The 26945-nt window shown below is 34.8% G+C and overlaps 1 protein-coding gene across 10 annotated transcripts in view; it reads right to left on the bottom strand.

The window, feature by feature from the left end:
• MYCBP2 (MYC binding protein 2) overlaps window positions 1–26945 on the bottom strand; it is a 261302-nt gene that overhangs the window by 218005 nt on the left and 16352 nt on the right. For all 10 annotated transcript variants that reach the window (XM_076009352.1, XM_076009354.1, XM_076009358.1 and 7 more), the window contains exons 2-3: window positions 9914–9989; window positions 1303–1518 (exon numbers count right to left, since the gene is read on the bottom strand). In XM_076009352.1, coding sequence (XP_075865467.1) covers window positions 1303–1518; window positions 9914–9989 — 292 coding nt within the window. The remainder of the gene's footprint in view (window positions 1–1302; window positions 1519–9913; window positions 9990–26945) is intronic.

The following is a 26945-nucleotide window of genomic DNA, read 5'->3' as shown; positions in this document are numbered from 1 at the left end:
AGGAGGAGATAAAGATAACTTGAAGATGGCTGATTAAGAAGCTGAGAAAGTCCACAAAACCTTTAATACCCTATGAAATATATAGCAAGTCATATGCTGAGAATAAGGTGAGGAAAACCTGACAGTATGATTAAGGGTGGTGGTGCACTTATGACTAACCAGCCATCACAAGATGTGCAAGAGAAATCAGACCAGGAACATAGGATCCATCTATGCTGCTATTTCCTAGTAGTAAAATGTTTACATGATGTCTCATGCATGTATACAAGTTTTCAAAGCATACTTTTAAGATATCAGATTAGAAAAAAGGCAATATGTAGGAATTATTTATAATAAAGGAATCATTTTTAAACATGTCTATATTTAGAAAAAAATAATATGCAAGAATCACATAAAAGTAACACTTTAAAAATATGTCTATATTTTCACCTCTTCTTTTGTTAGAAATACACCTACAATATAGAAAAAATAATTATATATAAAATTAACACTACAGTTTTGAAATACCTCCACACTAAAACAGAACAGAGTACATTAAGAATAGTTTATGAAACAGATGTTTGGTATGTTAAAAAAATGAAAAAAAAAAATAAAAAAAAAAGAATAGTTTGTTCTACAGTGCATGTTTTTATAATGCCAATTAGCTTACATGCTTCTTTAAATAAGGGAGTGATATCAGAATATTGTAGAAGTTGGGTTGATTTATATGTGATTTTTTTTCCTAAGCAAGGGAAGCCAGAATATCAAGAGTACAATTATAAGATCAGGTAGAAAAGGAAAAGGCTCTCAGACCACTACTGCATACCCATTCCAGTTCTATTTCAAGAAAAATAAAAATGTATGCCTACATCTGGGGCTCCCTCCCCAATGGGGAGCAGCCTCAGCTTTCCAGCGGTCTTGGCTTGTAGCAGTTTGTACTCTCTCATACCTACCTCACTGTCAGCCTACTGGATTAGAGCTCCACTGTCAACTGCCAGGGATCAATGCCTCTATGCCAGCATTTCCACTCTACTGCTTTTGTACATTTTTAATAACCCCAGTAACAGACTCCAACCCACTGATCTCCCTGCCTGGGCTTTCCAAGTACTCCCCATTGAGTTACTAATTATTGACTTTGTTAGCACTCTAGTTATAAAGTGCATAAAGTTTTCCTGGTCTGCTCCAAACCTATTTTACCCATAAGCCGTGTAATTTTTAGTGCGCCAGTTTACAAAAAGCAAGGTATTTTAGCAATGCATATATGTATGTCTTATGGCCAGAACACCAGTAGCTTATGCATCTAAATAGAACTCAGTGGCTTACCTTTGGAAGCTTGATAGGGGGCTCTTTGGATTCCTCCTCTTCATCACTATCTGATTCTCCACTCTGCACGGAGTTCTTAGATGCGGCTGCCAAGGATATTTCCTTTTTCTGCCATTCCAGAACACAATGGCGTACATTGCAGTAAATATTGAAAGCAGAAGGATTGCTATGTAGTTTGATATCTGGTATGATTACTGTATTCTCCAAGTTTTCAGACTGAAATACAAGATAGAATATTTCAATTTCATATTTTTCCCCATCATCATTTCCCCATCCCATTTTAAATAAAAAGTAAAAATTAGGCCGGGCGCGGTGGCTCACGCCTGTAATCCTAGCTCTTGGGAGGCCGAGGCGGGCGGATTGCTCAAGGTCAGGAGTTCAAAACCAGCCTGAGCAAGAGCGAGACCCCGTCTCTACTATAAATAGAAAGAAACTAATTGGCCAACTGATATATATATATAAAAAATTAGCCGGGCATGGTGGCTCATGCCTGTAGTCCCAGCTACTCGGGAGGCTGAGGCAGAAGGATTGCTTGAGCCCAGGAGTTTGAGGTTGCTGTGAGCTAGGCTGACGCCACGGCACTCACTCTAGCCTGGACAACAAAGCGAGACTCTGTCTCAAAAAAAAAAAAAAAAAAAAAAAAGTAAAAATTAAACAGACTAACCAAGTTGCAAAAGTCACATAAGTGATATAGCAAAGATAAGTCTAAATCTATGACCTCAATTTCTAGTACCCTTTCTACCACACTTCACTATTTTTTGAGTAACATAGCAATAACCAACCTAACAAGGGCCAAAAAGAGATAGGCAAAGAACTTAGAAATATCCTTTTATCCCCATGATAGAAATAGAGCCAACAAGGCTTAATTGCTAGAGCATAGTATCAAAGGAAATTAATTTGCTGCCTTTCTAAGGGATACCAGTTATACTGTACAGCCTCCATGGCCTAATACAAATCTTGAATTACATTTTGAATTCTTTAAAAAGTAGATATAGGAGTTTACACAGAAATTAGGACTTCAAAAATAAAACCCTTAATTTTCATCAATTCTTCTCACTTCACTCTCATTCATCAAATAAGAGTAATTCCAAGAAAACTGCAGATTATTAACATATGCTTCTCTAAGTTCTCTCTTAGCTATCAGTATCAATAAAGGCTAAAAATCATATGGTTGGTAATGTGTTAAAACTACACAATCTCTCTTTTGTGCCTAGTATTTTATTCATCAGACTGCAACCACACTTTCAAGATCAACATCCACATTATAAAGAATTGTTTTAAGATATTTTACAAACTCAAGTTCCAACAATTAAGAATATGTTGAGGAAGTATCTACAATAAATAAAATGATACCTCAAGTACCAAAAACACTTGATCCTAAAATTCTATCCTTCTTTCATAAATAGGAAAAAAAGAAATACTCTTGTTAAATACAAACTATATTAAAGTTAAATTGGCATACAACTTAAGTCCTTCAGAGATACTAAAAATAAGCACATATTAGCAACCCAAATCCAACAATATATTAAAATATATATATATCAGGACCAACTGGGGTTTAACCTAGGACAATTTATGCATAACAGTAGAAAAGCAATCAGTGTAATTTCCCATCCAAATAAAAATAATAAAGAAAAAACATAAAATACTGCAAATAAACACAGAAAAAGAATTTGACAAAAATTCAATACCAATTCATGATTTTAAAAAAAGTCTGAGTAAATTAGGAATAGAAGGGAATTTTCTCAACCTGATAAAGGGTATCTATGAAATACCCACAGCCAACATAATAGACTGAATGTCTTACAAGATTGTGAATAAGGCAAGGCAAACTTATCTACGCTCAGCAACTCAATTCAACATTGTACTAGATACCCTATACAGTGCAATAGGCCAAGAAAAAGAGAAAAAAGGCAGAGTTAGAAAAGAAACAGTATCTTGTAGAAAAGAAATGTCTTTATTTACAGAAGACATGTAGAGAATCTTAAGGAATCTGCCAAAAAGCTACCAAATAATATGAGGATGTAGCAAAGTCAAAGTATACAAGTTTAGTATATAAAAATGAATGTACATCCATTTACTAGGAATGAACAAAATATATAATTTTTAATAGCATTAATGTCATAGACTGAGGAAAATATTTGCAAACCACATATCCAAAAGAGGATGAGTATCCATAATATATAAATAATTCTCAAAACTCAACAGTAAAACAAAGAATCCAATTAGCAAATATGCAAAAGACAGACACATTTCTGAAAAAGTTACAAAGAAGGCAAATAAGCACATGAAAAGAAGTTTAACACATTAGCTAATGGGAAAATGCAAATTAAAATAAAACAAGATATAGTACACACCTATCAGAATGGCTAAAATAAATGGTGACACCACCAGATGCTGGTGAGGATAAGAAGAAACTGGATCACTTATATACTGCTGATAGTCATATAGAATGGTAAGGCCACTCTGGAAAAAAAGTATGGCAATTTCTTACAAAACTAAACACATGCATACAATATAATCCAACAACTGTACCCTTGGACATTTATACCCAAGAAATAAAAATTTATATTCACACAAAAACCAGTACATTAATGTTCATAGCAGCTTTATTTTAAAATAGCCAAAAACTAGAAGCAGCCAAGATTTCTGTTTGTTTGGTTTTTAGATACAGGGTCTTGCTTTGTCGCCCACGCTGGAGAGCTGTGACATGCTCATAGCTCACTGGAGCCTCAAATTTCCTGGGCTCAAGCCATCCTCCTGCCTTAGCCTCCCGAGTAGCTAGAACTAGAAGTGCATGCCACTATGCCCAGCTCTTTTTTTTTTTTTTTTTTGTAGAGACGAGATCTCGTTATGTTGCTATGTTGCCCGGGCTGGTCTCAAACTCCTGGCCTCAAACAATCCTCCCACCTTGGCTTCCCAAAGTACTGAGATTACAGGCCTGAGCCACCGTGCCCAGTCCCTAGACCCCAGATTTCTTTTAATGGATAAATGGTTAAACAAACTGTGGTACATCCATACCATGAAATGCTCAGTCAGCAATAAAAAGGAATGAACTATTGATATATGCAACAATTTGGATGAATCTCAAAGGAATTATGCCAAGTGAGGGGAAGAAAGCCAATCCCAAAAGATTACATACCGAACAACTCCATTTATATAACATTCTTGAAATGGCAAAATTATAGAAATGGAGAACAGATTAGTGGTTGCCAGAGGTTAAGGAAAAGGTAGGAAAGAGAGATGACTGTAGCTAAAAGGGTAGCATAAAGGATCCTTGTGATGGAATTGTTGTATATACTGATGGTGGTAATGGTTACATGGACCTACACATGTGATAAAATTACACAGAACTTAGAGCACACAAACATATACACATAAATTAAGTATATGTAAAACTAGTGAAATCTGAATAAGACTGATAGGCTGTATCAATGTTGACTTCTTGGTTGTGATGCTGTACTACAGCTATATAAGATGTATAGCTTGTATGGCTATACATGGGGATAAATGTATGAAGGGTATATAGGCTATCTCTAAATTACTTCTTACAACTGCATTCACACCGAAATCATCTCAAAACAATTTTTTAAAAAAACAGCATTTACAATAACATAGCAAAATATAAAATAATTATAAATAAATTTAATAAAATATGTGTAAGCCCTATACACTGAAAACTAAAAAACAATGCTGAGTGAAATTAAAGAAGACTTAAATAAATAGATATACCATGTTCATAGGTTAAAAAATTCAATATCATTAAAACGGCCATTCTTCTCCAAAAGTAAGCCATAGAAATTATTTGGAATACAGATATCTGAAAAAGGACTTGTATCTACAATACATAAAGAAATCTGGCAATTCAATATTGAGAAGACAAATAATAATAAAAATAAGGAAGCAAGATCTGAATAGACACTTCACAATAAAAAATATGAATGCCAAAGGGACATGAAAAGATGTTCACATCATTAGAGAAAAGCAAGCTAAAATCACAGTGAGAAACCCATAAATAATTAATAGAATGACTAAGATAATAAAAAGCAGCAGGGCACGGTGGCTCACGCCTGTAATACTAGCACTCTGGGAGGCCAAGGTAGGCGGATTGCTCGAGGTCAGGAGTTCGAAACCAGCCAGAGCAAGAGCGAGACCCCGTCTCTACTATAAATAGAAAGAAATTAATTAGTCAACTAATATATATAGAAAAAATTAGCCAGGCATGGTGGCGCATGCCTGTAGTCCCAGCTACTCGGGAGACTAAGGCAGCAGGATCGCTTAAGCCCAGGAGTTTGAGGTTGCTGTGAGCTAGGCTGATGCCACGGCACTCACTCTAACCTGGGCAACAAAACAAGACTCCGTCTCAAAAAAATATAAAATAAAATAAAAATAAAAATAAATAAAAAGCTAATATCATGTGTTTGCAAAGATGTAAAACAACCAGATTTTCATACAATACTGGGTGGAACTATAAAATGAGACCACCACTTTGGAAAAGAGTTTTTCAGTTTCTTAAAAAGCTAAGCATACATTTTTCATGCCACCTGTGAGGAAAAAGTTAACACTGCAAGCCTAATTGTTACTCCTGGTATTTCTATGAATGATCCTTGGCTAACCTTCAGAAATGCGGATGTTTAGAGTTTTCTTTATGGTAGTTACTGATGATTTTGTTATAAACACCTGGAGCAATGGACCATGCCTCCTGGACTATCAGATCGCTTTGCACAAACATCAAGATTGATGATGTGCACCTGAGTTTCACTTACCATGACTGGTGGCTTAAAAGGATATGTTTAAGTGACCAGACCCACAAAAAGTCTCAGACACTAAGGCTCAACCTGAACAGAGACATTCCACACATTTCCCTGTAGTTCACTGCCAGAGAGAAAGTATGTTCTCTGTGCTCAGTCAAGGAAGAATTAGGAAGCCTGTGCCATAACTCCCTATACAACACCAATACGTATATTTTTTTCCCACTGCTTAATCTGTATCTTTTGTGGTAATAAATCTTAGCTGTGAGTATAAATTGCTTTTGAGCCTTATGACTCCTTCTGTCAAATCACCAAATCACCAAAAGAAATATGGCCTAACCATTGCACTCCTCAATCTTCACCCAAAAAAAAATGAAAATATATATCCACACTAAGACTGGTATAGAAACATTCACAGCAGCTTTATCTGAAATGGCCAAAACCTGGAAACAACACCAAGATGTCCATCAACAGTTGAGTGGATCAACAAATTGTTATATATCTACACAATGAGATATCAATCAGCAAAAAAATGGAATGAACTATTCATATATACAACATGAACACACATCATTATGCTAAGAGAAAGAAGCCAGATACAAAAGCATACAATATGATCACATTTATATGAAATTCTAGAAAATGAAGACTAATCTACAATGACAGAAAATACATCTGTGGTTATCTAGAGCCAGGGATAAAATGCAGCAAAGGATGAGAAAACACTTAGAGATGATGGAAATGTTCTGAATCTTGACTGCAGTTGTGGTTTCACGTGTGCATATCATCTTTCAAAACTCACTGAACTGTACACTTTAAATCCCTATCTCAGGCTCTGCTATCAAGGAATCTGACCTAAGACTGACACATTTGGTATCATGATATTGAGGAAGTTTTCTGAGTAATGGATTTGATTTCTCCTGTAAGAAAGTGAAGTGATATGGTGCCTTCAAAACTCACTGAATTGCACATTTTAAATACATATCTCAGGCTCTGCTGTTCAGGAACCTGACCTAAGACTGACACATTTAGTATAAAGATATTGAGGAAGTTTTCTGAGTGATGGATTTGATTTCTCCTATAAGAAAGTGAAGTCATATGCTTCAGGATAGGATTTATCAAAGGTTTGAGGAAAATGGCCAAGTTTGAAATAATCAAAGGAGAAAATGGAAGAACTACTGACCAGAAAAAATAATAAGACAGTCTGGCTATAGAAGGTCTATTTGTGATTAATGATTATGAGCATGTATCATTATCATTAACTCTTATTTAACTTCCTTTAGCAGCACATGGAAATCAGCTACAGGGAAAGAGAAAACAGCTAGATTCATAAAAGACTGAGTTTCATCAGATGAGTACAATAAATACACAAGGGGCACATAGCAGGCAGAATGGTCTCCAAAAACATCTGTATGCTAATCCTTAGAACCTGTGAGTATGTGACCTTACATGGCAAAAGGGACTTTGCAGATGTGATTAAACTAAGAATTTTGAGATGGAGAGAGTATGCTAGATTATCTAGATGGGCCCAATATAATCCCAAAGGTCCCTATAAGTGAAAAGAAGGAGGCAGGACAGTCAGAGAAAGAGAAGAAACAACAGAAAAGTTTCAGAAGCATGAAAAAATTCAGCCACTCACTACTGGCTTTGAAGATAGGAGAGGGCCAAAACCCAAGGAATTCTAGCAGCCTCTAGAAGGTGGAAAGGCAAGGAAATTGATTCCCATAGGCCTACAGATGGAATACAGCCTTGATTTTGGCCTAGTGAAATCCATTTTGGACTTGAAACTTTCAGAGCTATAAGATGGCTTGTGTTGTTTTAAGCCACCAAGTTTATGTAATTTGTTCCAGGAGCCATAGGGAATTAACACAGTAGATTAAGCAAGAGTTTTTCTACAAAGATAGACTGTGGTATCTAACCTGGATAAGAAAAAAATTAAATAAAGAAGATGGCTGATGAATAAGGAGAAACAGAGGGGTCAATGACAGCAATAAAGAAGGATATGAAGTAGTGTGGTTAAATGGCATTTTAAAAATAACTTTAAAAAAGAGGGAGATGAAAAATAATCTGGAAATAGTAATAAATGCCAAAGAAATTAACACCACCATTTTATTATTTTATATCCTCATACACAAGAAATGATTCTTACTCATCTTTGTATTCCAAACATCCAGCATAATAAATATAATGCCTGCACATACTCAGCATGCAATTAATGTCTAAGGGATGAATGAATGAATTTATTTATATCAACTCTTATCACAAGCTACTCCTAAAAAGAGGATATACATACTGAGAACAAGAGAAGAAAAGGTGAATTACTAAGGATACAAAGCTATTAATAGAGACTTAATTGAAGAGAACAAAAGACCGATTTTCCACCTCTTCCTGGATATCATATGCCACCACTTTAAGAAAATCACCAAATGAAACCTTAAAAGGACTTAAAAAGCCTTCAATATTCCAATACTATAACTTTGCATGTAGCATCAAAATGTGGAAAAGGAATAGAGGCTGGAAATCTGAATGAGTATTTGTTGGAGGTTTTTGTATATTAAGAATACTCTCCACTTCTCTCTTCTATCCCCAAAGCAGAAGTAATGAGAAGTGATATAGTAAACAGAAATTACTTATCTGCCTGCCCAGCAATACTTTCCTTAGGGTAACCACTCCTGCCCCATTCCATGTAGTCTTCTCATCAGGGTGCTCATCCAACATCATCACAGGGTCAAAAAAATATAACTCAGTCTAACCCATCAAAACATCCCATCTCCTTGGCCAAAGTGAATAACGCAGGTAAATAAAACATCCTACCCAAGACTTTCTGCTTGAACTAACAGAACAGGGTGCCTCTTGCTCAAAGAAAATGAAGCTGCCAGTAGTCTCAATCTGTAACCATAGGCAATAAGCCCACACACAAAGAAGAAAGCAGAAACAAGAGATGAAGACACAGATTTAATGACATTATTTAATCCCTGGATCCAGCTGTGTCAAGAGTCACTAAATAAATTCTATCCCTCCATCCTTTTATCTTATTTTAGGTTTACTACTTTTTAAGTAGATTTCTCTCAGTTACAACAGCAAGAACACTACTTTAAAAAGGCAGGAAACAATGCCCTCTGCAGGTGATATACAGGCCCAGCTATTGTTTCTTTAACCCCAAGTAGAGTTATTCACAAACCATAGTTATGACTATTCTCTTCCTCCTATCTTGGTTTCTTAGTACTGCTATTCGGTAGAAAAACAGACTCTGTAACATAAAGTGGGCTCTGGTCATTGAAAATGTTTAAGAAAAAAAAAAAAACAGATGGATTTCACAGAGATTTCTGCATTAGGTGAAAAAAAAAAGATCTTTGATCTCTAAGATCCCACCTAGTTTAAATATTTCATATTGCCTTCTCTTTTGCACAGCTATCAACTTCAAAAGAAGCTCAGAACAATATAGACACACCAAGAGTCAAGAAACATATTCATGGCAAGAAAAGCACCTAACGAACCCAAATCTAAGTCCCAACTCACAAGCCAATTTTACTCAGTTTCTAGTACCTGTAGTCAGAGTGAAAAAAGAAAAGAGAAATGAGTATCTTCCCCCAAGAGGACTGATCAAAGACAAGAAGAATAAATACTTTTCAACACCCAGACAGATATTAACTTCTAGGCTATTGGTCAAGAAACACCCCAAAATAAAGATGAAACTAATAGTGGAACCAAATAATAAAGGGCTTTTACAAAATTACTTCAGCTGATAGAAATAAAATGGTTTGCTAACTATAGTCATAATATCTTTTGAATCTTGCTATTTTTATTCAAATCACTATATGAAAAAGTCTTTATTCCCTATAAATTACCAACAACTTTACCTTGCTTCTTGTCTTCACTTTTGATTTGCTCTTCTGTTTTCTTTTCAATTTCTTCTTATTCAAAATTTTCTTATTCCTAAAAATTTTTTTAGAAATGAAAAATAATTATGAACATTCATATCAGGACATACAAAGCTTATCACAAATAGGTATTTTCAAAACAGACACTTGGATATTTTTCTTATAAACCCTTTCTATGAAATGATATACTCTATATACACATATAAGATACTATTAATAACATGAGGTAACTAATGAGAAAATACACAATATAGGAGAGCTAAGAAATATATATTAAATGATAAATAATAAAAATTTGAATTCTGCAAAAACTTTTATAAATTTAAAATGTTAAAAAATGCATCAAAGTCTTTTAAACTTTATTCAACAGTGGGGATTGATCAATAAATATTAGTATCAGCTCCGTTTGCATGCCCTTTGTGGTAGTAAGGGTTACAGTGCAAAGGGGCTTAAGCGTCATATTTGACTAAATTACTATAGGAAAACCACCAACTAACTTTATGTATACAGCAGCCACTTTTTCATAACCTCACAGCCCTAAGACCAAATTATCTTTAAGCAAAAAAAAAAACCCTGAATGACTTTGAGAAAGAGAAAAAATATGTGGTAAAGAAGAATTATAGTAGAAGAAACAAGAGGCAAGGAAAACATTTTATTTTTGTTTCATTTAATATTTTTTTATGCTCTCCATGCTGAGATGCACACTGCTAAGTAGCAAATATACTACAAGAAAAAGATAGCTCTTACCCTCAAGGAGCTCAGAGACTTGAATAAAAAGTACAGTATAATGATTTAACAAGAGGATTACAGCAGTAGCAGTAATAAAGATAAAAGGAGAAAAGAGGAAGAGGAGAAAGAGGAAGTTGTTATCCTACATGCTGAAAGGGTCAAGTCCTTAAAACTTGGTAACTAACTGAGTGAGAGCAGTGACAAAAGAAAAAAGTTTTAGGCCTAGGTCACTTGGAAGTAGATATGTTAATCATAAAAAGAGGGAAGTTAGAAGAAAGAGTTACTTTGCTAAAGGAAAAAAATGGGTTTGATTTTGAAGATGTTTGTGTTCAAAATATCAACAAATAGACAGGAATAACATGCATATTAAAATTTTATTGTTGATACTTCCTTCAGCTTCACTCTTCAAATCAAAATAATCAAAAAATCTTTTCAATTTTATCACATAAATAGTTCTTGGATCTGTCTACATTATCTTCACACTGATATTCTAATAATCAGAGTTACCACCATCTCTTGCCTGAACGAGTGCAAAAGCTACTTAACTCATTTCTATACATCCACATTTACCCCACTTCAATTCATTCTTCACATAGGAACCCAAGTCAACTTTTAAAAACACACACTCAGTGGGTAATTCCCCCACTTAAAACTCAGTATCTTCTCAATTCTCTGAAGATAAAGTCCAAAAGCACTGATACAGCTCAAAAGATCCTCTTCGAATAACTTGACCTCTAGCAACTTCTCCTGCCTCATTTTGCATTTCTCTCCACTTGGTCCATCACACTGAAGCCACAAGGATATCCTTTCAATTGTATGAAACTGTCAAGCTCCATCAGTGCTTTCACAAAGGTTTTCCCTCTGCCTGAAATTCTCTCCCACATCTTCTGCTTACTCATCTTTGAAGTCCAAATATAAGTATCACTTATTCAAAAAAGTCCGAAACCTTGCCCATGACCTGGTACTCATAGTCCACACAATAGTTTGTGCTGTGCATTGACGACAAATCTGTTTTGCTCTTGTGTGATGAGGAAAGCTTTAAAGTACTGAAAGCTTGTTTTACTTTACAGGCAGCTTCACTTGTAATGTAAATCAGAATAGGTAACATGTACATATATGTTTTCATTACGTTATTTTTAAATGTTCACAATTTTATTTTGATAAATGAAGAATTAGAAAAGTCACATCACGGCTGACAGCTAAAATCACTGTGGTGTTCATCTGTGGCTGTCGACTATAGTTGACGCTCACACCAAAGTGGTTAACTCCCCAGACTCGTTAAGTTTCCCAGATACACACTCTCAGTTCATCGTATACTTTTGTTTCACTGTGTAACCTATAACTGTAATTATTAACAGGTATGGGATTCTTGTTTAATGTATCACTCCCTCACCAAGCTGTAAGCTCCAATAGTGCAGACGCCATGTCTTTCTCGCTCACTACTCTAGCCTCTTTTTCCAGAAAAGTGCCTGGGACATAGAACTCAATAGTACTTTGAGAGAAAGAGACAGTAAGAGGGACAAGACAGGAAGGGGACAAAACAGTGAAGGTCAGAGCTATCACTAAATGCCTTACTCAGAGAGTAAAACAAGCAGAGGCCCAAGGTTAGATCCATAGATACACAAGTACATTTAAAGGACATCTAACCAAAAATGCCTATTAAGGAGTTATACAAGGGATTATCTTACACAGATTTTAGCACAAAGGAGGTAATGGAAACCATGTATATGGATGAGATTTCCCCAAGATGGTATGCTACAAAAGTAAAGAGAACAGTGTCAAATGCTAAACACAAATAGATATACCCACTTACACAACTATTCAACTACAAGCATTGTGAGAACATGAAGAATGCCCATTTCAACTTTCTACTTTTAGCACATGCATCAGTACCTGATACATCATGGATGTTCAATAAATATCAAATGAACAAGCTGTTAGTATTTTTCATGGGGGGTTTAGGAAACTGACCTTTTATATTAAAGACTAGTTGAACAAACTCAGTTATTTGAGCAAAAGGATTATGTAACTGCTAAAAGGTTAGCCTCTTCTACATAATTTAGAAAAGCATTTAGGTTTATTCAAAAATCAACTTCCAGAGAAGCAGAATATATAAATTCAAATTCAGATACATTTCCTAAAGACTAAGTTATCACTGACTTAAATTTTTCCAATTACAGACTAATGTTTTTGTGTTATTTTTAATGGACTTCTTTAAATTTCAAATGGCGTTATATGCATTCCTAAAATATTTATGTCTATGCATGGTGGCATTTAATTGGTTATAATAATTATAATGAACCTGAACCCACCAATTCTTGAATATAGACCATCTGAAGAACCAGCTTTTCCCACATTAATTACAAATTAATTTTTACTGTGCTTTTTGTTGATTTGGCTTGTTTTAGAGGTAAAGTTAACAAAAAGTGCCAGTAATAAGTTGAAAATTATTTGACAAAAAACTGCATTCAACACTAGAAAATAAACATGCTAATTTCTAGTAATATAACATCCCGTTATATGACTGTATTTGAGAACTAAGCTTAAACTTTTCATGATATCTGAGGATGGACAGACAAAAAAGAAATTCAAGAAGCCAGTCTTCATTAAAAATTCACCTCGGAATTTCTGATGATTTAGGATTCCTAAATCAATAGAAACTTAGTGAAGAATGTCTAAATTGGTCCTGTAAGACTTTGAGTCTTCTCACAAAAAGAACGTCATACCCATGAGATTTCAAAGAATTATGGTTGATAATGAAAGGTAAAAGGCTGTTAATATGACTTAAATATTTTTAAATATTTATTTTAAAAATTCCAAAAAATAAATTTTCTTAATAGATACACTGCTTAAGAAAACCAAATACTTCCGCAATATAAGAAACAAATGAATTTTGCAAGTTGTTCAGTGAGGTAGATCATTAGTTTCTCTATCAGTATATTACTGAGTCTGTCTTCTAACAAAACAAAAATCAGTAAATTTAATTTTAAAATCTTTCTCAAATCTCCTTCATTTGCAAAATAAACAGATGAAAGTAGTTATCTCTGAGGTTCCCTCTAACTCTAAAATGCTAGGACTTTATTAAGTTCAAATTTATACAACTTCTGGAATAAAAAGGTTTTAATCTTTCACTTAATTTCACTTAGTGATAAGAAATAAAAAATTCTTTAGTCTATAGTCTAAAGTAAGAATAGGCAAAGTTTTTCTATAAAGGGTCTAATAGTAAATACCTTACACATTGTGGGCCACAGGATCTCTGTTGCAACTACTCAACTGTTACAGCAGGAAAGCAGTCATACGCAGCACATAAATACATGAGCATGGCTATGTTAAAACTTTATTTCTGAACACAGAAATGTGAATTTCACATAATTTCCATATGTCACAAAACCTTTTTATTTTCTTTCAACCTTTTAAAAATGTAAAACCATTCTTAGTTCATAGGTCATACAAAAATAAGAATTGGGTCGGATTTGGTCTGTGGGACATTGCTTACCACTCAATGGTCTAGGATATTATTTAAGAGACAGGCTCATTATCAGAAAGGGAAAAAAAACTGTATGGCTATTATTACACAACACAGATAAAGCTACTGAAAACATCACTATATACACAAATAAGCACTCTTAAAATCATCCGCCTTTTCTTTTCATAAAGATAAACTTCTGACTTCTACTTTCCTAAAGTAAAATATTAAACAGGAGCACACCGTTGCTCTCTCTTCCTTCAAAGACTAGATTAATATAAGAGAACTATGGAGGAAACGAGGACTAGATGCACTAGAAATCTGAAGAAGAGCACTTCCAAGGTGAACTCAGATCACTGGCATGCTCTTCCATGAGAGTATTGGCAGAGTTTGGGCATGACTAAGGATGGAGCTAGGTTTAAGCAGAGGAACTCTACTAAAGGAAACAAGAAACTAGTAGAGCTTTAGATGTCTGCATGGGTTGGAATGACAGCTTAGAATATTGCCAGTTTTCCCAATGTTATGTCTGCTCAAAGTTGGGGCACTAAAAAAAGGATAGGGAGATTAGGCCAAATGGGAAGAGAAAATTTCCCACAGTCTCCCAGTGTTGAGAAGAGAGAATCGCAATAGAAGGAGGGGTCTGCTTAATCCCTGATTGGACTGAGATAATCAATATCTCACCCTGTCTACCTCAACAAAAAGCAGACCGTTCTGGAAGAAAGTAACCTCATTTGAAAGAAAATAACTGTTCTTTAACATCCAATGTTAGTCTAGTTTTGTGGCATAAAATAAACAAGAGACATCAAAAGATGCAAAATAATGTGGCTGACAGATAATCGAAAGAAAACCAGAAAATTAGGCAGACTCACAGATACTTCAGATATTACAGTTAGGAGGCAAGCACCTGAAATAGATGTGGAGATTAATAAAACGTATAAAAAGATATAATCTTCAACATAATCCACAAAAAAGGAACCAAGTAGACATTCTGGAACTGAAAAATAAATATTTAGTATATGAAATTAAGACCTTCTCATATGGTTTTTAAGAGTAAAATAAGACACAGGTTTCATAAACTTGCAGCCAGCCCAAGAAAAAAACTATCCAAATTCAATCACAGAGAAACAAGAATGGAATGAACAAAACAGAGAATATGAGATATATGGAATACAGTCAAGTGGACCTCATATTCATATAATTGGAATCCCAGAAAGACAAAAAAGAATGGAACAAAAGCAATTTACGAAGAGATAATTACTGATAATTTTCCAAAAGTAAAGAAAGAAATCAACTTAGAGATTCAAGAAACTCAGGGAACTTCAAGCAGGAAAATGCAAAGAAAATCACACTTAGGCACACCATTGTCAAATTGCTAAAAACAATGGATAAAGGAAAATCTTAAAAGCAGTCAGAGAAAAGACATACACCGAAAAGAACAATAAAACTGATAGTCTCCATTCTGTGTTGAAAGTGCTGAGGGGTGAGAAGCAGGGGTGGGTAGGTAGGGGAGGTAGGATAGGATCTAGCAACCTAGAATTGTATACCCATGAAAAATATCCTTTAAAAAAAAAGACAAAAATAATAAAGATGTTTTTAGACCCACAAAGGCTGACATAATTCACTGTCAATAGATACATATTATAAGAAATACTGAAGGAAGGGCTTCCGGGCTTCCTTTAATAATTATTAAATCATAGTTTTAAATAAAAGAACACAAACTATAAGGATAGAAAAAACATATCTTGAACACCTCTCTAGTCTCCCAAAAAAAAGCTGGTGTGGCTAGGTTAATATTTGATAAAGTAATTTTTAAGTCTACAGTATTATAAGAAATAAGCAGAGCATTTTGTAATGCTGAAAGGGCCAATTCAATAGGAAAACAAAACAATCCTAAATCTAAATATATCTAACAAGAGATTCAAAATATATAAAACAAATTAACAGAAATAAAAGGGGAAAATACAAATCCACAATTAAAAGAGCAGATTTTTATCATACCTCTCTTTATAATTGATAGAACAAATAGAGAATAAATAAAATCGCACAGATATACAAAAATTTAAAAACATGATTTACCAACTGGATCTAATTGATATACACAGAAAACCATATTCAACAACTGCAAAATATACTTCTTTTTGAATGTACATAGACCATTTAACCAAAATAGATGATGTGTTGAACCACAGACCAATCTCAACAAGTTTCCAAGGACCGAATCATAAGGTAATTCTCTGGTCACAGAAAAATTAAACCAAAGATCAACAACAGAACAACAACAACAAAAAAAAAACTAAGAAATTCCCAAAAGTTTGGCAATCAAAAAAAAAAAAACCAGACTTCTAAATATAGGTCAAAGAACTAGTCACAATGGAAATTCAAAAAATTAACTAAAAATAAAAAATGGCATAAAAAATTTGTAGAATACAGCTAAAGCAGTACTTAAAATACATAGCTTTTTGCATATAAATAAATGCATATATTAAAGAAAGAAAGTTTGAAAATAAATTGTCTAGGCTTACAACTCAAGAAGTTAGAAAGAGAACAGCAACTTAAATGCCAAGAAGGTAGAAAGAGGGAAATAAAAATAAGAACAGACACCAGTGAAATAGAAAACAGGCATTCAATAGAGAATATCAAGGAGCCAAAAAGTGGTTCTCTAAAAAAATATAATATAAATACAAAAAATAAATGTTAATGAGGACGAAGAGAAAGGTTAAATCTTGCACATTGTTGGTGTGAACGTAAATTAGTACAACTATGCAAACAGCATGAAGGTTCCTCAAAACACTAAAAACAGAAGTACCATAGGACCCAGCAATTCCACTATTGGGTATATATGCAAAGGAAAGGAAATTCATGTCGAAGAAGATAGCTGCATTCCCATGTTTATTGTAGCACTATTCACAATAGCCAGATATGGAATCAAGCTAAGTGTTCATGAACAGATGAATGGATAAAGAAAATGTGGTACATACACAATAGAATACTAATTAGTGATTTTTTTAAAAAAAGAACAAAATTCTGTCATTTGCAGCAACATGGATGAGCTTGGAGAATATTACGTTAAGTGAAATAAGCCAGGCACAGAAAGATAAATACTGCATGTTCTCACTCATATTAGAAGCCAAAAAAGTTGATCTCATAGAAGTAGAGAATAGAAAAGTGGTTTCTAGAGTCTAGGCAAGGGAGGTGGAGGGAGGGATAGCCAGAAGTTGGTTAATGGATACAAAAATCACAACTAAGTAGAAGGAATAAATTCTAGTGTTCTATAGCACTGTGAACAAAAATAAAATCTTAAGGCTCACCCCCACACACACTGGCTGACTGAATGGACTCCCTTGTGGCCAAAGGAATATCCTAAAACTAAATTGCCCTCCAGGAGGAGAGAGGTCAGAAGTGCCTCATCATGTCCCCCTCCCTTCTTGGGGACATGCTTTGTAAACTATTAACAGGCCTAAAGGTATGCAAGACAAACCTGCAGGTCCTCAATTTATACAATAAATATATGTCTGCTGGCTTATCTCTGATAAACAGCTATGTTAAAACATTCCAAGCCTTTAGACAAAGCTTCAAGTCTTTAACCAATCACAAGTCAAAGAATCTTTAAACCCACCTATAACCTGTAAGCCCCTCCTTCGAGATGGCCCACCTTTTCAGGCCAAACCAACGTCTGTCTCCCACGTATTGATTTAAGACTTCACCTGAACCCCTGTCTCCCTGAAAGGCATAAAACCAAACTGTAACACAGCCACAGCAAGTCCACTTGCTCAAGGCAAGGCTCCGGGTCATGATCCTCAAATTTGCTCAGAATAAATCTCTTTAAAATTATTTTACAGAGTTTGTTTTTGTTTTCCGTTAATAGCACCACAGAGTGAATATAATAAACAATGATTTACTGCATATTTTCAAATAGCTAGAAGAGTGGATTTTGAATGTTCTCAATACAAAGAAACGATAAATGTTTGAAGCAATAGATATGCTAATTACCTTGATTTGATCATTACAAATTGTATACTTGTATCAAAATATCACACTGTACCCCATGAATATGTACAATTACGTGTCAATTAAAAAATAAATATTAAAAATAAACAAAATAAATAAATGTAATATACATCTAGCAAGACTGGTAAGGAAAAGAATAAAAGCAGAAATTACAAATACTAATATAAGAAATAACAAAGGAGACATCACTATAGATGATGCCCATAAATTTGACAACTTAAATAAAATGGACAAATTCTTTGAAAAATATAATTTCTCAACATTAAATAAAGAAAAAATGCAATTTATGAATAGTCCTGTGTCAAAAAAGCTGAATCCCTAATCAAAATCTATCCACAAAGAAAACTAGACTCAGATGGCTTGCTGGTAAATTCTTCCAAATACTTAAAAAAATTCACTGGTATGTTCTTCCAAACATCCATCTTAGACTAACTCTTCCTGAGAATATATTTAATAAAAAGAAGATACAATTCCCAACTCATTTTATTAGATAACCATAATAACTCTGATACCAAAATCTGAAAAGGACATATCAAAATATGAATATTTTACACTGAAATCTCCTACAAATATAGAAACAAAAATACTACATAGCAAAAGGTGGAAACAACTCAAATTTTCAAGTGATGAAAGTAAAAACAAAATGTAGCACTTCCATATAATATTATTCAGATGAACAATATTCAAAAAAAGAAAAAAAGAATGAAGTATTGACTCATGCTGCGATATGGATGAACCTTGAAAACATTATGCTAAATCAATGAAAAAAAGGTCACAAATTGTGTAATTCCATTATATGAAACGTCTAGGTAGGCAAATCCATAAAAATAGGAAGTAGATTTGTAGTTGCCAGAGACTGGTAGAAAGGAGAACAGAAAGTGACTACTAATGGCTATGGGATTTCTTTTTGGGGCGACAGAAATGTTCTAGTTGCATAACTCTGTAAATATACTAAAAATCATTTAGTTGTATACTTTAAGAGGGTGAATATTATGGTATGTGAATTCTCACTCAATAAACAAAGTAAGAGGAAAAAAAGCCATTGGTCTAAAAATAATTTCAATGTCCAGCAATATATAAAAAAGATAAATACATAAAATGCAAAAATAAGTCACTATAATTCAATATAATAACAGAACAAAGGAAACAAAACATATAATCATTTCAATAGAAACAGAAACAATATTTTATAATACTCAACGATTTGTGATAAAACTCAGTAAATTAGAAACAGAAGAGAATTTAATCTGATCAAGATTATCCACAAAAAACTCTACATATAACAGTTTGTTCAATTATACTAAATGTTGAAAAATCAAATACTTCCCTAAATATGAGAAAAAAAACCCAAAATTTATACTATCACCACTTTTATTTAACACTCATATTGGAGGTAAGTGAAGTAAAAAAAAGTAAGTCATAATGGTTGAAAAGTAAAAGGTAAAGCATTTCTATTTGTAGATAATTACATTTATAAAAAATGCTCAAACAAAACAACAAATAAGGAACCAATAAGTGAATTATCAAGGTCACTGGATACAAGACCAAATTTTAAAAATCAACCAATTTATAAAACACTGTATGTAAACTGAAGCTTTTCTATGGAAATCAGACTCATTCTCCTGCGTAATTAATGTAATGATACTCACATCATTGTGTTCAAACATCACTGAATAAATTAGGGAGGAATAGTAGTCTGATTACTATGTAGAAAACTTTTATTTACTTAACCTAGCCTACCAATTAGCAATAAAAAAAGATTTTTAACAATTCCAGTTGACTTAGGAGAGAGATACAAATAGATTTCTTATATATACAGCTTCAGTTTCTTGATCTTATTTGGAAGTCTTTATATGCCAGGAGGACTATAAATAAAGCTATCTTGGCAGTGGGCAGAGCAGTAGAAGAAAAAAAAAAGGGTAGAAGAATGGAAGTTGGGGAAGAAAACAGAAGAGAAAAAGTCTGAAAAGTCGTGGCTATACACCACGCCTCACGCAGATTTACACTCTACGTACACATAGCCTGGGTGGGCTTGGGAAACTGAAGCCATGAAGCAGTTATAAAACTTTCTGAAGATAATCTATTCATTCCGGGCTTCAGAGAACCACCACCAGGGTAATGACAGCAAATAACTAGGCACACAGAGATCCAAGGCACCATGAGTGAGAACAGCAGAAATAGACAACAGAAAGACACCCAAACAGACTTTATAGTGGGATTTTCAGAAGGACTGTAATGAGGCTATGTTTAAAATTGAGATTTTAAGAAATAAAAGACTATCTTTAGAACATCTGCAGGGGGTGAGGAACACAGTGCATTTGGAAAAAATCAAACTCTTAAACATGAAAAATATTACTGAAACTAAAGACTCAATAGGTGAGTTTACAGTATATTAGACATAGCTGAATAGAAAATTCAAGCTCTAGGAAGGAAATAAAAAAAAAGTCTAGAATTCTACACAGAAACATAAAAAGGCTGAAAATATGTCCCTGAAACTTTATCCAAATCTGACATCTCCTCCTTCTACTACTTACCCCATCCCAAGAGACAGCGCTTACCTTTTCTAACTATACCCTTCCTCTCATATACTAGATCTCATCTCATTCACCATCCTTAACCCTTTGCACTCACTTCCTTTTTTCTCATTATCCACTCAACATCCGAGTGCAAAGGGTTAAGATTTTGTTCAACCAATTATACTCTCTCTTTGTTCACTCTTTAACCTCTCTCTTTTTTCCTATGGTTTCTAACCTTAGAGGCCTATGGTCCTTCAATTAAAAAAAAAAAAAAAAAGTTTAAATAATCCCCTATCCCTCTTTATCACTAAATTTCTTGATAAGAAAAAAAAAGGTCTCATTGTCTTGAACTCTTTAAACCGCTTACTATCACACTCCTGCAAGTCTATGAGACTTCTCAATACTACAAACTTTCTAGTTGCCAATTCAGCTCCCCATCTTCAGTCTTTAGCCTTCACAATTTCCTGTATATGATTACTGCCAAACAGTGCCTACATTTTTACATACTCTCCCCATCACCTTTGGCTTCAGAACACCCCTAGTTTAATGTTCCTTCTACCTTTGATGATGATTCCTTCTCAAATCTTCTTTACTGGCTCCTTTTTCTTCCTTTTTTGTCCTTTAAATCTTTACTACATATATCACTTCTAATGTGAGTTATCCGTTCACATAATACTTTAATTTCTACATTCTTAAGTTACAAACCTTGTTTTCAATAAGCTATAACAACACTAAACAATAATTGAAGTTAATGAATCAGAATGCTGATCTAGAGCCAGCTATGTTCTCTGAAAATAAACATACATTCACCATGAAAATCTACAACCTTTCTAGCCACTTCAAAATCCATGATCTAATCCTCTTATTTACCTGATAAAATGGGAACACCATTAGGAATATACTCCCTTTACTTTCCTTCTACCTATCTCAAAATCTCTACCAAGACCTTACTCTGTTGATTATTTCCATTCTCTCTCTCTCTCTTGGTTTTTTTGTTTGTTTCTGTGTTTAATAACTATTCCTGCCCTTCTCCTTCAGGCTACAAGGTTAGAGTACAGAGTTTAGAGACAAATGACTTGGGTTCAAATGCAGACTCTGTTAATTACTAGTTCTTTGATCCTGGAAAAGTTACTTAACCTCTCTGTGCCTTAGTTCTCTCATTTTTAAAACAGGGTGAAAATAGTACCTCTCCCACTGGATAATGACACACTTTATTTAGTAAGTGTAAACAAATTTTATTTATTATTATTCCCATGCTAAAATAAAATGTCTATCTTGGTTTGGGTTTCCCCAGAAACAGACCTGGATTTAAGAATTCAAGTACAATAGTTGTTTTGAAAAGTGATTCCAGGAAAAATGTTAGTAGAGGAAATTAGAAGTGAAATAGTGAAGAGAAGGAAGTTAAGAATGAAACCAGTTACCCTGACAGGCAACTAGAGCTTAATGCTAGTAGAGAATTCCACTAGATGGTATAGAACATGGCTCAGAGTTACTGCAAATGCAGGCAAGAAAAAGGTATTTATCTACCAACTCCTCATTCATCACTGGTTGAAAGCTTTTATGAAGGCATTAACTTTCTAGCATTTCTGGATTGGCCAGCACACAAACCGAGCATGTTTCTTTTCAGGTGGAAAGTCACAAATGTTTGTGGTAGACTGTATGGAGATGAATACCAAGATTTATGGCTAGGACACTAAGAACATCTGCTACAGTGTCTCTTACCAAGAGATAAATTCTGTCTCCTTCCTCAAGCTACCACATTCTTCTTTCCCTTCAAACACTAATTTCTAAATACTCTACTCCCTTCTCCATCTGACTCACTCTCCCTCTGAAATGTGCCTTCTTCCTGCTTTTCTGGAAAAAGGAGGGGGTAATGAGTGGGAGTTAGTTCATTATAATCTCTTAATGTCAACTTCAAGATGGGAATCTCAGACTTCTATGTAACTGGCCTACAATAAAACAGGCAATTTTGAGAAGCCTTTGAATATAGTGGGAGGGAGGGAAGGAGGGAGGGAGGGAGGGAGGGAAGGAGGGAGGGAGGGAGGGAGGGAGGAAGGAAGGAAGGAAGGAAGGAAGGGAGGGAGGGAGGGAGGGAGGGAGGGAGGGAGGGAGGGAGGGAGGGAGCCATATACCGAGCATAATATATCTGAGATAGAAATGACAGAAAACAAGCAGTAGACTTTTCAAAATACATGCTAGAGCATAAGGGAAGGGGTTTTTCACCTACAAATTACAGACCAGAAGTCAAATGTATATCTGAAATCACAAGACTGACTTTGAAGTAATCAAAGAAGAAAATTTAGAGAGAATACCACGAATGGACCTGACAAACTGCTGTTGGGTTGCCAGTCTGTTCTCAGTTCTTGGTATGTTCCTGGCCAAAGAATGACCAGACACAGAGGTAGCAAGGACAGCACGAAACAAAGTTTATTGAGGAAGAGCAAGATAGATTTATAGAGCAAGAGCAAGACACATTCGCCACAGCAGATGAACAAACGGGCCCCCTGTATTAACTAGAGGCCGTGGTTATGGTCTGGGGTCCTGTTATATTGCCTGGTTTGGGCCCTCCTTGTGGTTCAAACATCACCATTGAATCACCTTGATGGACGGTTAATGACATGATAATTAGCCTTAGGTTACTGTAGGTCATTTTCAAGACCCTATTGTGCCTGGGCTGTCTGGCCAGTGTGCTGGGGAATTCCCTGCATTCTTTTGCAGACTGACAGGGTGGTCCTCTGGCCCCCAGGTGTGGCAATCACTACTGACAGGATCAAGGTGGGGCAGCACCAAAGCAGGGCACCTGCTTTTGTCCCTAGGAGAGCTAGAGGTCCCTCACTATCTACCTACCCACTTCCCCTCCCTTCCTATCCAGATGAAAGGCATTATTCTATCTATATTTGAGATCTACTCACCAGTTGTACCTATCATTCCTTCTTCATCCTTCTAATCCAAAATGTCTCTCAAATCCATCCTATCCCACCTATTCCCATTGCCTTTTCTCTGTGTTTATTTTTACTTGTCAGACCTACTGCAATTGCTTCTTTAAATGAAACCTTGTTTTGGGGAACTGTTCCTTTTTATTCATCCTCTACAATGGTACTAAAGATATCTTCACAAATTGAAAGTTTAACTCTATCATTACATTGCTTAAAAACCTATGATTGTTCTCAAATAAAGCAATAAATGGAACACAATAACCTGGTCCTAACTTATATTTCTAGTCTCACTCCCTACCACTTCATTCTCATCCATACAGCTCCCCACACTTTAATTATTTCCAGTATTTGTATCTTGCACTTCTTTGATTTTTATCCCTGAATTCACGATGTAGCTCTAGCAACTATCACATCTACTCAGGGGTCAGCAAACTATTTAGTCTACATGCCAAATCTAGCCTGCCACCTACTTTTGTAAATAAAGTTATACTAGAATACAGACATGATCATCTATTTACATATTGTCTGTGGTTGCTTTTGAACTAAAAGAGCAGAGCTGTGTTCCACCAATGCTAAATTATTTACTATCTGGTCATAGATACATGAATATACATATGATCATATACACATATGATATCAAACAATGTCAAATGTATATAATTGGATTCCCAGAAGAAAATAAGAGAGAGACTGGGTCTGAAATAATATTTAAGGAAACAAAGGCCAAAATTTACCAAGTTAAATAAAAATTAATATCACACAGATCTAAGAAGCTCAATAAACAAGAAGGAAGATAAACACGCACAAAAATATATTTAGGTACAAAATAGTCAAACTGCTAAAAATCAAAGATAAAGAGAAAAATGTTAAAGAATGAAGTTCTGGTTCCAGTGTGTTGGCATAAACCCAAATACAAGCTATCTTCCCCACTGTTTATAATTAAATACTTTAGAAAAATACAAAAAAAAAAAAAAAGAAGACAAAAAATTACTTACTTAATGATTCTGAAAAAGAAACCAAAGTAAATTGTGGAGGGGATCAAAACTTGAAAAAGTGACCCACAAAGAGTGAATCTCCCACCATAGTTGTTTTTTCTGTTTTTCCTAACACCTTTCCCAGAAGGCCAGAAAGTAACCACTGCTCTACAGGGCAATCATCCAGAAGTTATTAAGTTAAAATCCTTATCTTTCTGGCCAGAAGAAAAGGGAAAAGAGGCTCTTGCATGCTGGAGAATGTGGAGGAAATCCTGGAAAGAGAAGATACAGAAAGAGATCCCCTAGTCCTGTCTATAAACCCACACAAGTCTTGGGCTTAGTCTAGAGCTACACAGGTATGAAACAGACCCACACCAACATAGCAAAAGTTCTGGGATTTGAACTGCCAAATACAGAAAGCAAAACCAAATTTGCTATCTGAACCTAAATGAAACAACAATAAGAACAACAAAATCAACATTCTCCAGAGAATCATAAGTCCAGGAGAGTTTATAAAACACAACATTCAGAATGTCCAAGATACAATCCAAAGTTCTCATAATACAAAATGCAAGATTTATGTGATCAATTTCAAGGGAAAAGACAATCAAAAGATGCCAACCCTAAAAATAATCAGATGTTGTAATATTCCAACGAAATTAAAGCAACTATTAATACTATATGTGTGTTCCATCAAGTAAAGTCAAAGACAACTGAATGGAAAGAAGTACTCAGCAGAGAAAAAGAAATTATTTTTTTAAAATTCAAATGTAAATCTTAAAACTCAACAATATGTAAAATAAAAAATTCACCAGATGGGTCCAATAAGAAAATTGAGGCCGGGCGCGGTAGCTCACGCCTGTAATCCTAGCTCTTGGGAGGCCGAGGCGGGCGGATTGCTCAAGGTCAGGAGTTCAAAACCAGCCTGAGCAAGAGCAAGACCCCGTCTCTACTATAAATGGAAAGAAATTAATTGGCCAACTGATATATATATATAAAAATTAGCCGGGCATGGTGGTGCATGCCTGTAGTCCCAGCTACTCAGGAGGCTGAGGCAGAAGGATCGCTCGAGCCCAGGAGTTTGAGGTTGCTGTGAGCTAGGCTGACGCCACGGCACTCACTCTAGCCTGGACAACAAAGCGAGACTCTGTCTCAAAAAAAAAAAAAAAAGAAAGAAAGAAAGAAAATTGAAATTGAGATGAGAGAAATTAGTCTGTGAACTTAAAAATGGATCAATAAAATTTACCCACTCTGAAGAACAAAGAGGAAAAAAGGCTAACAAAAAGGAAACTGAACTGTCAGAGACCTGTGGGACAATCCCAAAAGTTTTATTTATTGTAATAATCAGTGGACTCTCGGAAGGTAAGAGAACAGAAACAATTGTAGAAAATATCCTAAATTTGGTGGAAGTCTAAAAGTTATAGATTCAAGAAGCTCAGTATTTTCCAAAGAGGATAAACTCAAAGAAAATTACTCTACACATCAAATCAAACCTCTGAAAACCAAAAACAAAGAAAAAAATTCTTGACAGCAGCTAGAGAAAAATGACACACTACACAGAGGGGAATAAGGTTCAAATTACCAAAGATTTCTCATCAGAAACCAGAGATAAAAACACAGTGGGGCAGCATTATTAAAGTGTTGAAAGGAAACAAGTGTCTGCTCAGAAGTCTATATCCACCTAAAATATCCTTTAGGAATGAAAGCAAAATAAAGACATTCTCAGATAAAGAAAAACAAAGAGTTTATTAACAGCAGACTGCTCTATAAGAAACGCTAAAGTAAGCATTGGGCTGAAAGGAAATTGCATCTTCAGGAATGAAGAAAGAGCAACAGAAATAATAAATATATAGATAATCACAAAATATTACATTTTTTCTTTAAGTTCTTTAAAATATATATGTGACTGTTGACAGTAAAAATTATAATATTATATAGTAAGGTTGTCAAAGTATATAGCCATAATATATATAACAACTATAATATAAAATGCAATGGAGGAGAGGGAATAAAAGGATCTGTATGGTTGCAAGATTTCTCTGTTTTAAGTGAAGCAGTACAATCATAACCCTAAATATGTTGACAGTGGTCCCAACCTTTGTCCAAACACTCCAGTTAAAAGGCAAAGATTGGGCGACTTTTGGGGGCCCCCTCTCTTGGGGCCCCAGAACCTCGTCCAGGAAAAAAAAAGGCAAAGATTGACAGAGTGGATTTTTAAAAAGGGACAAGATTCTGCAATGGCTGCCTATAGTAAAGAAATGGATAGGTCTATTTCTATGTAAAAACACAAATAGGTCAAAAGTAAATGGGTGGGGGTCAGGCATTGGTGGCTCACACCTATAATCCTAGCACTTTGGGAGGCCAAGGTAAGAAAACTGCTTG

The sequence above is a fragment of the Microcebus murinus genome, chromosome 13, assembly GCF_040939455.1.
Source record: "Microcebus murinus isolate Inina chromosome 13, M.murinus_Inina_mat1.0, whole genome shotgun sequence".
Taxonomy (NCBI): Eukaryota; Metazoa; Chordata; class Mammalia; order Primates; family Cheirogaleidae; genus Microcebus; species Microcebus murinus.
This window is presented reverse-complemented; position numbering and strand designations above follow the sequence as displayed.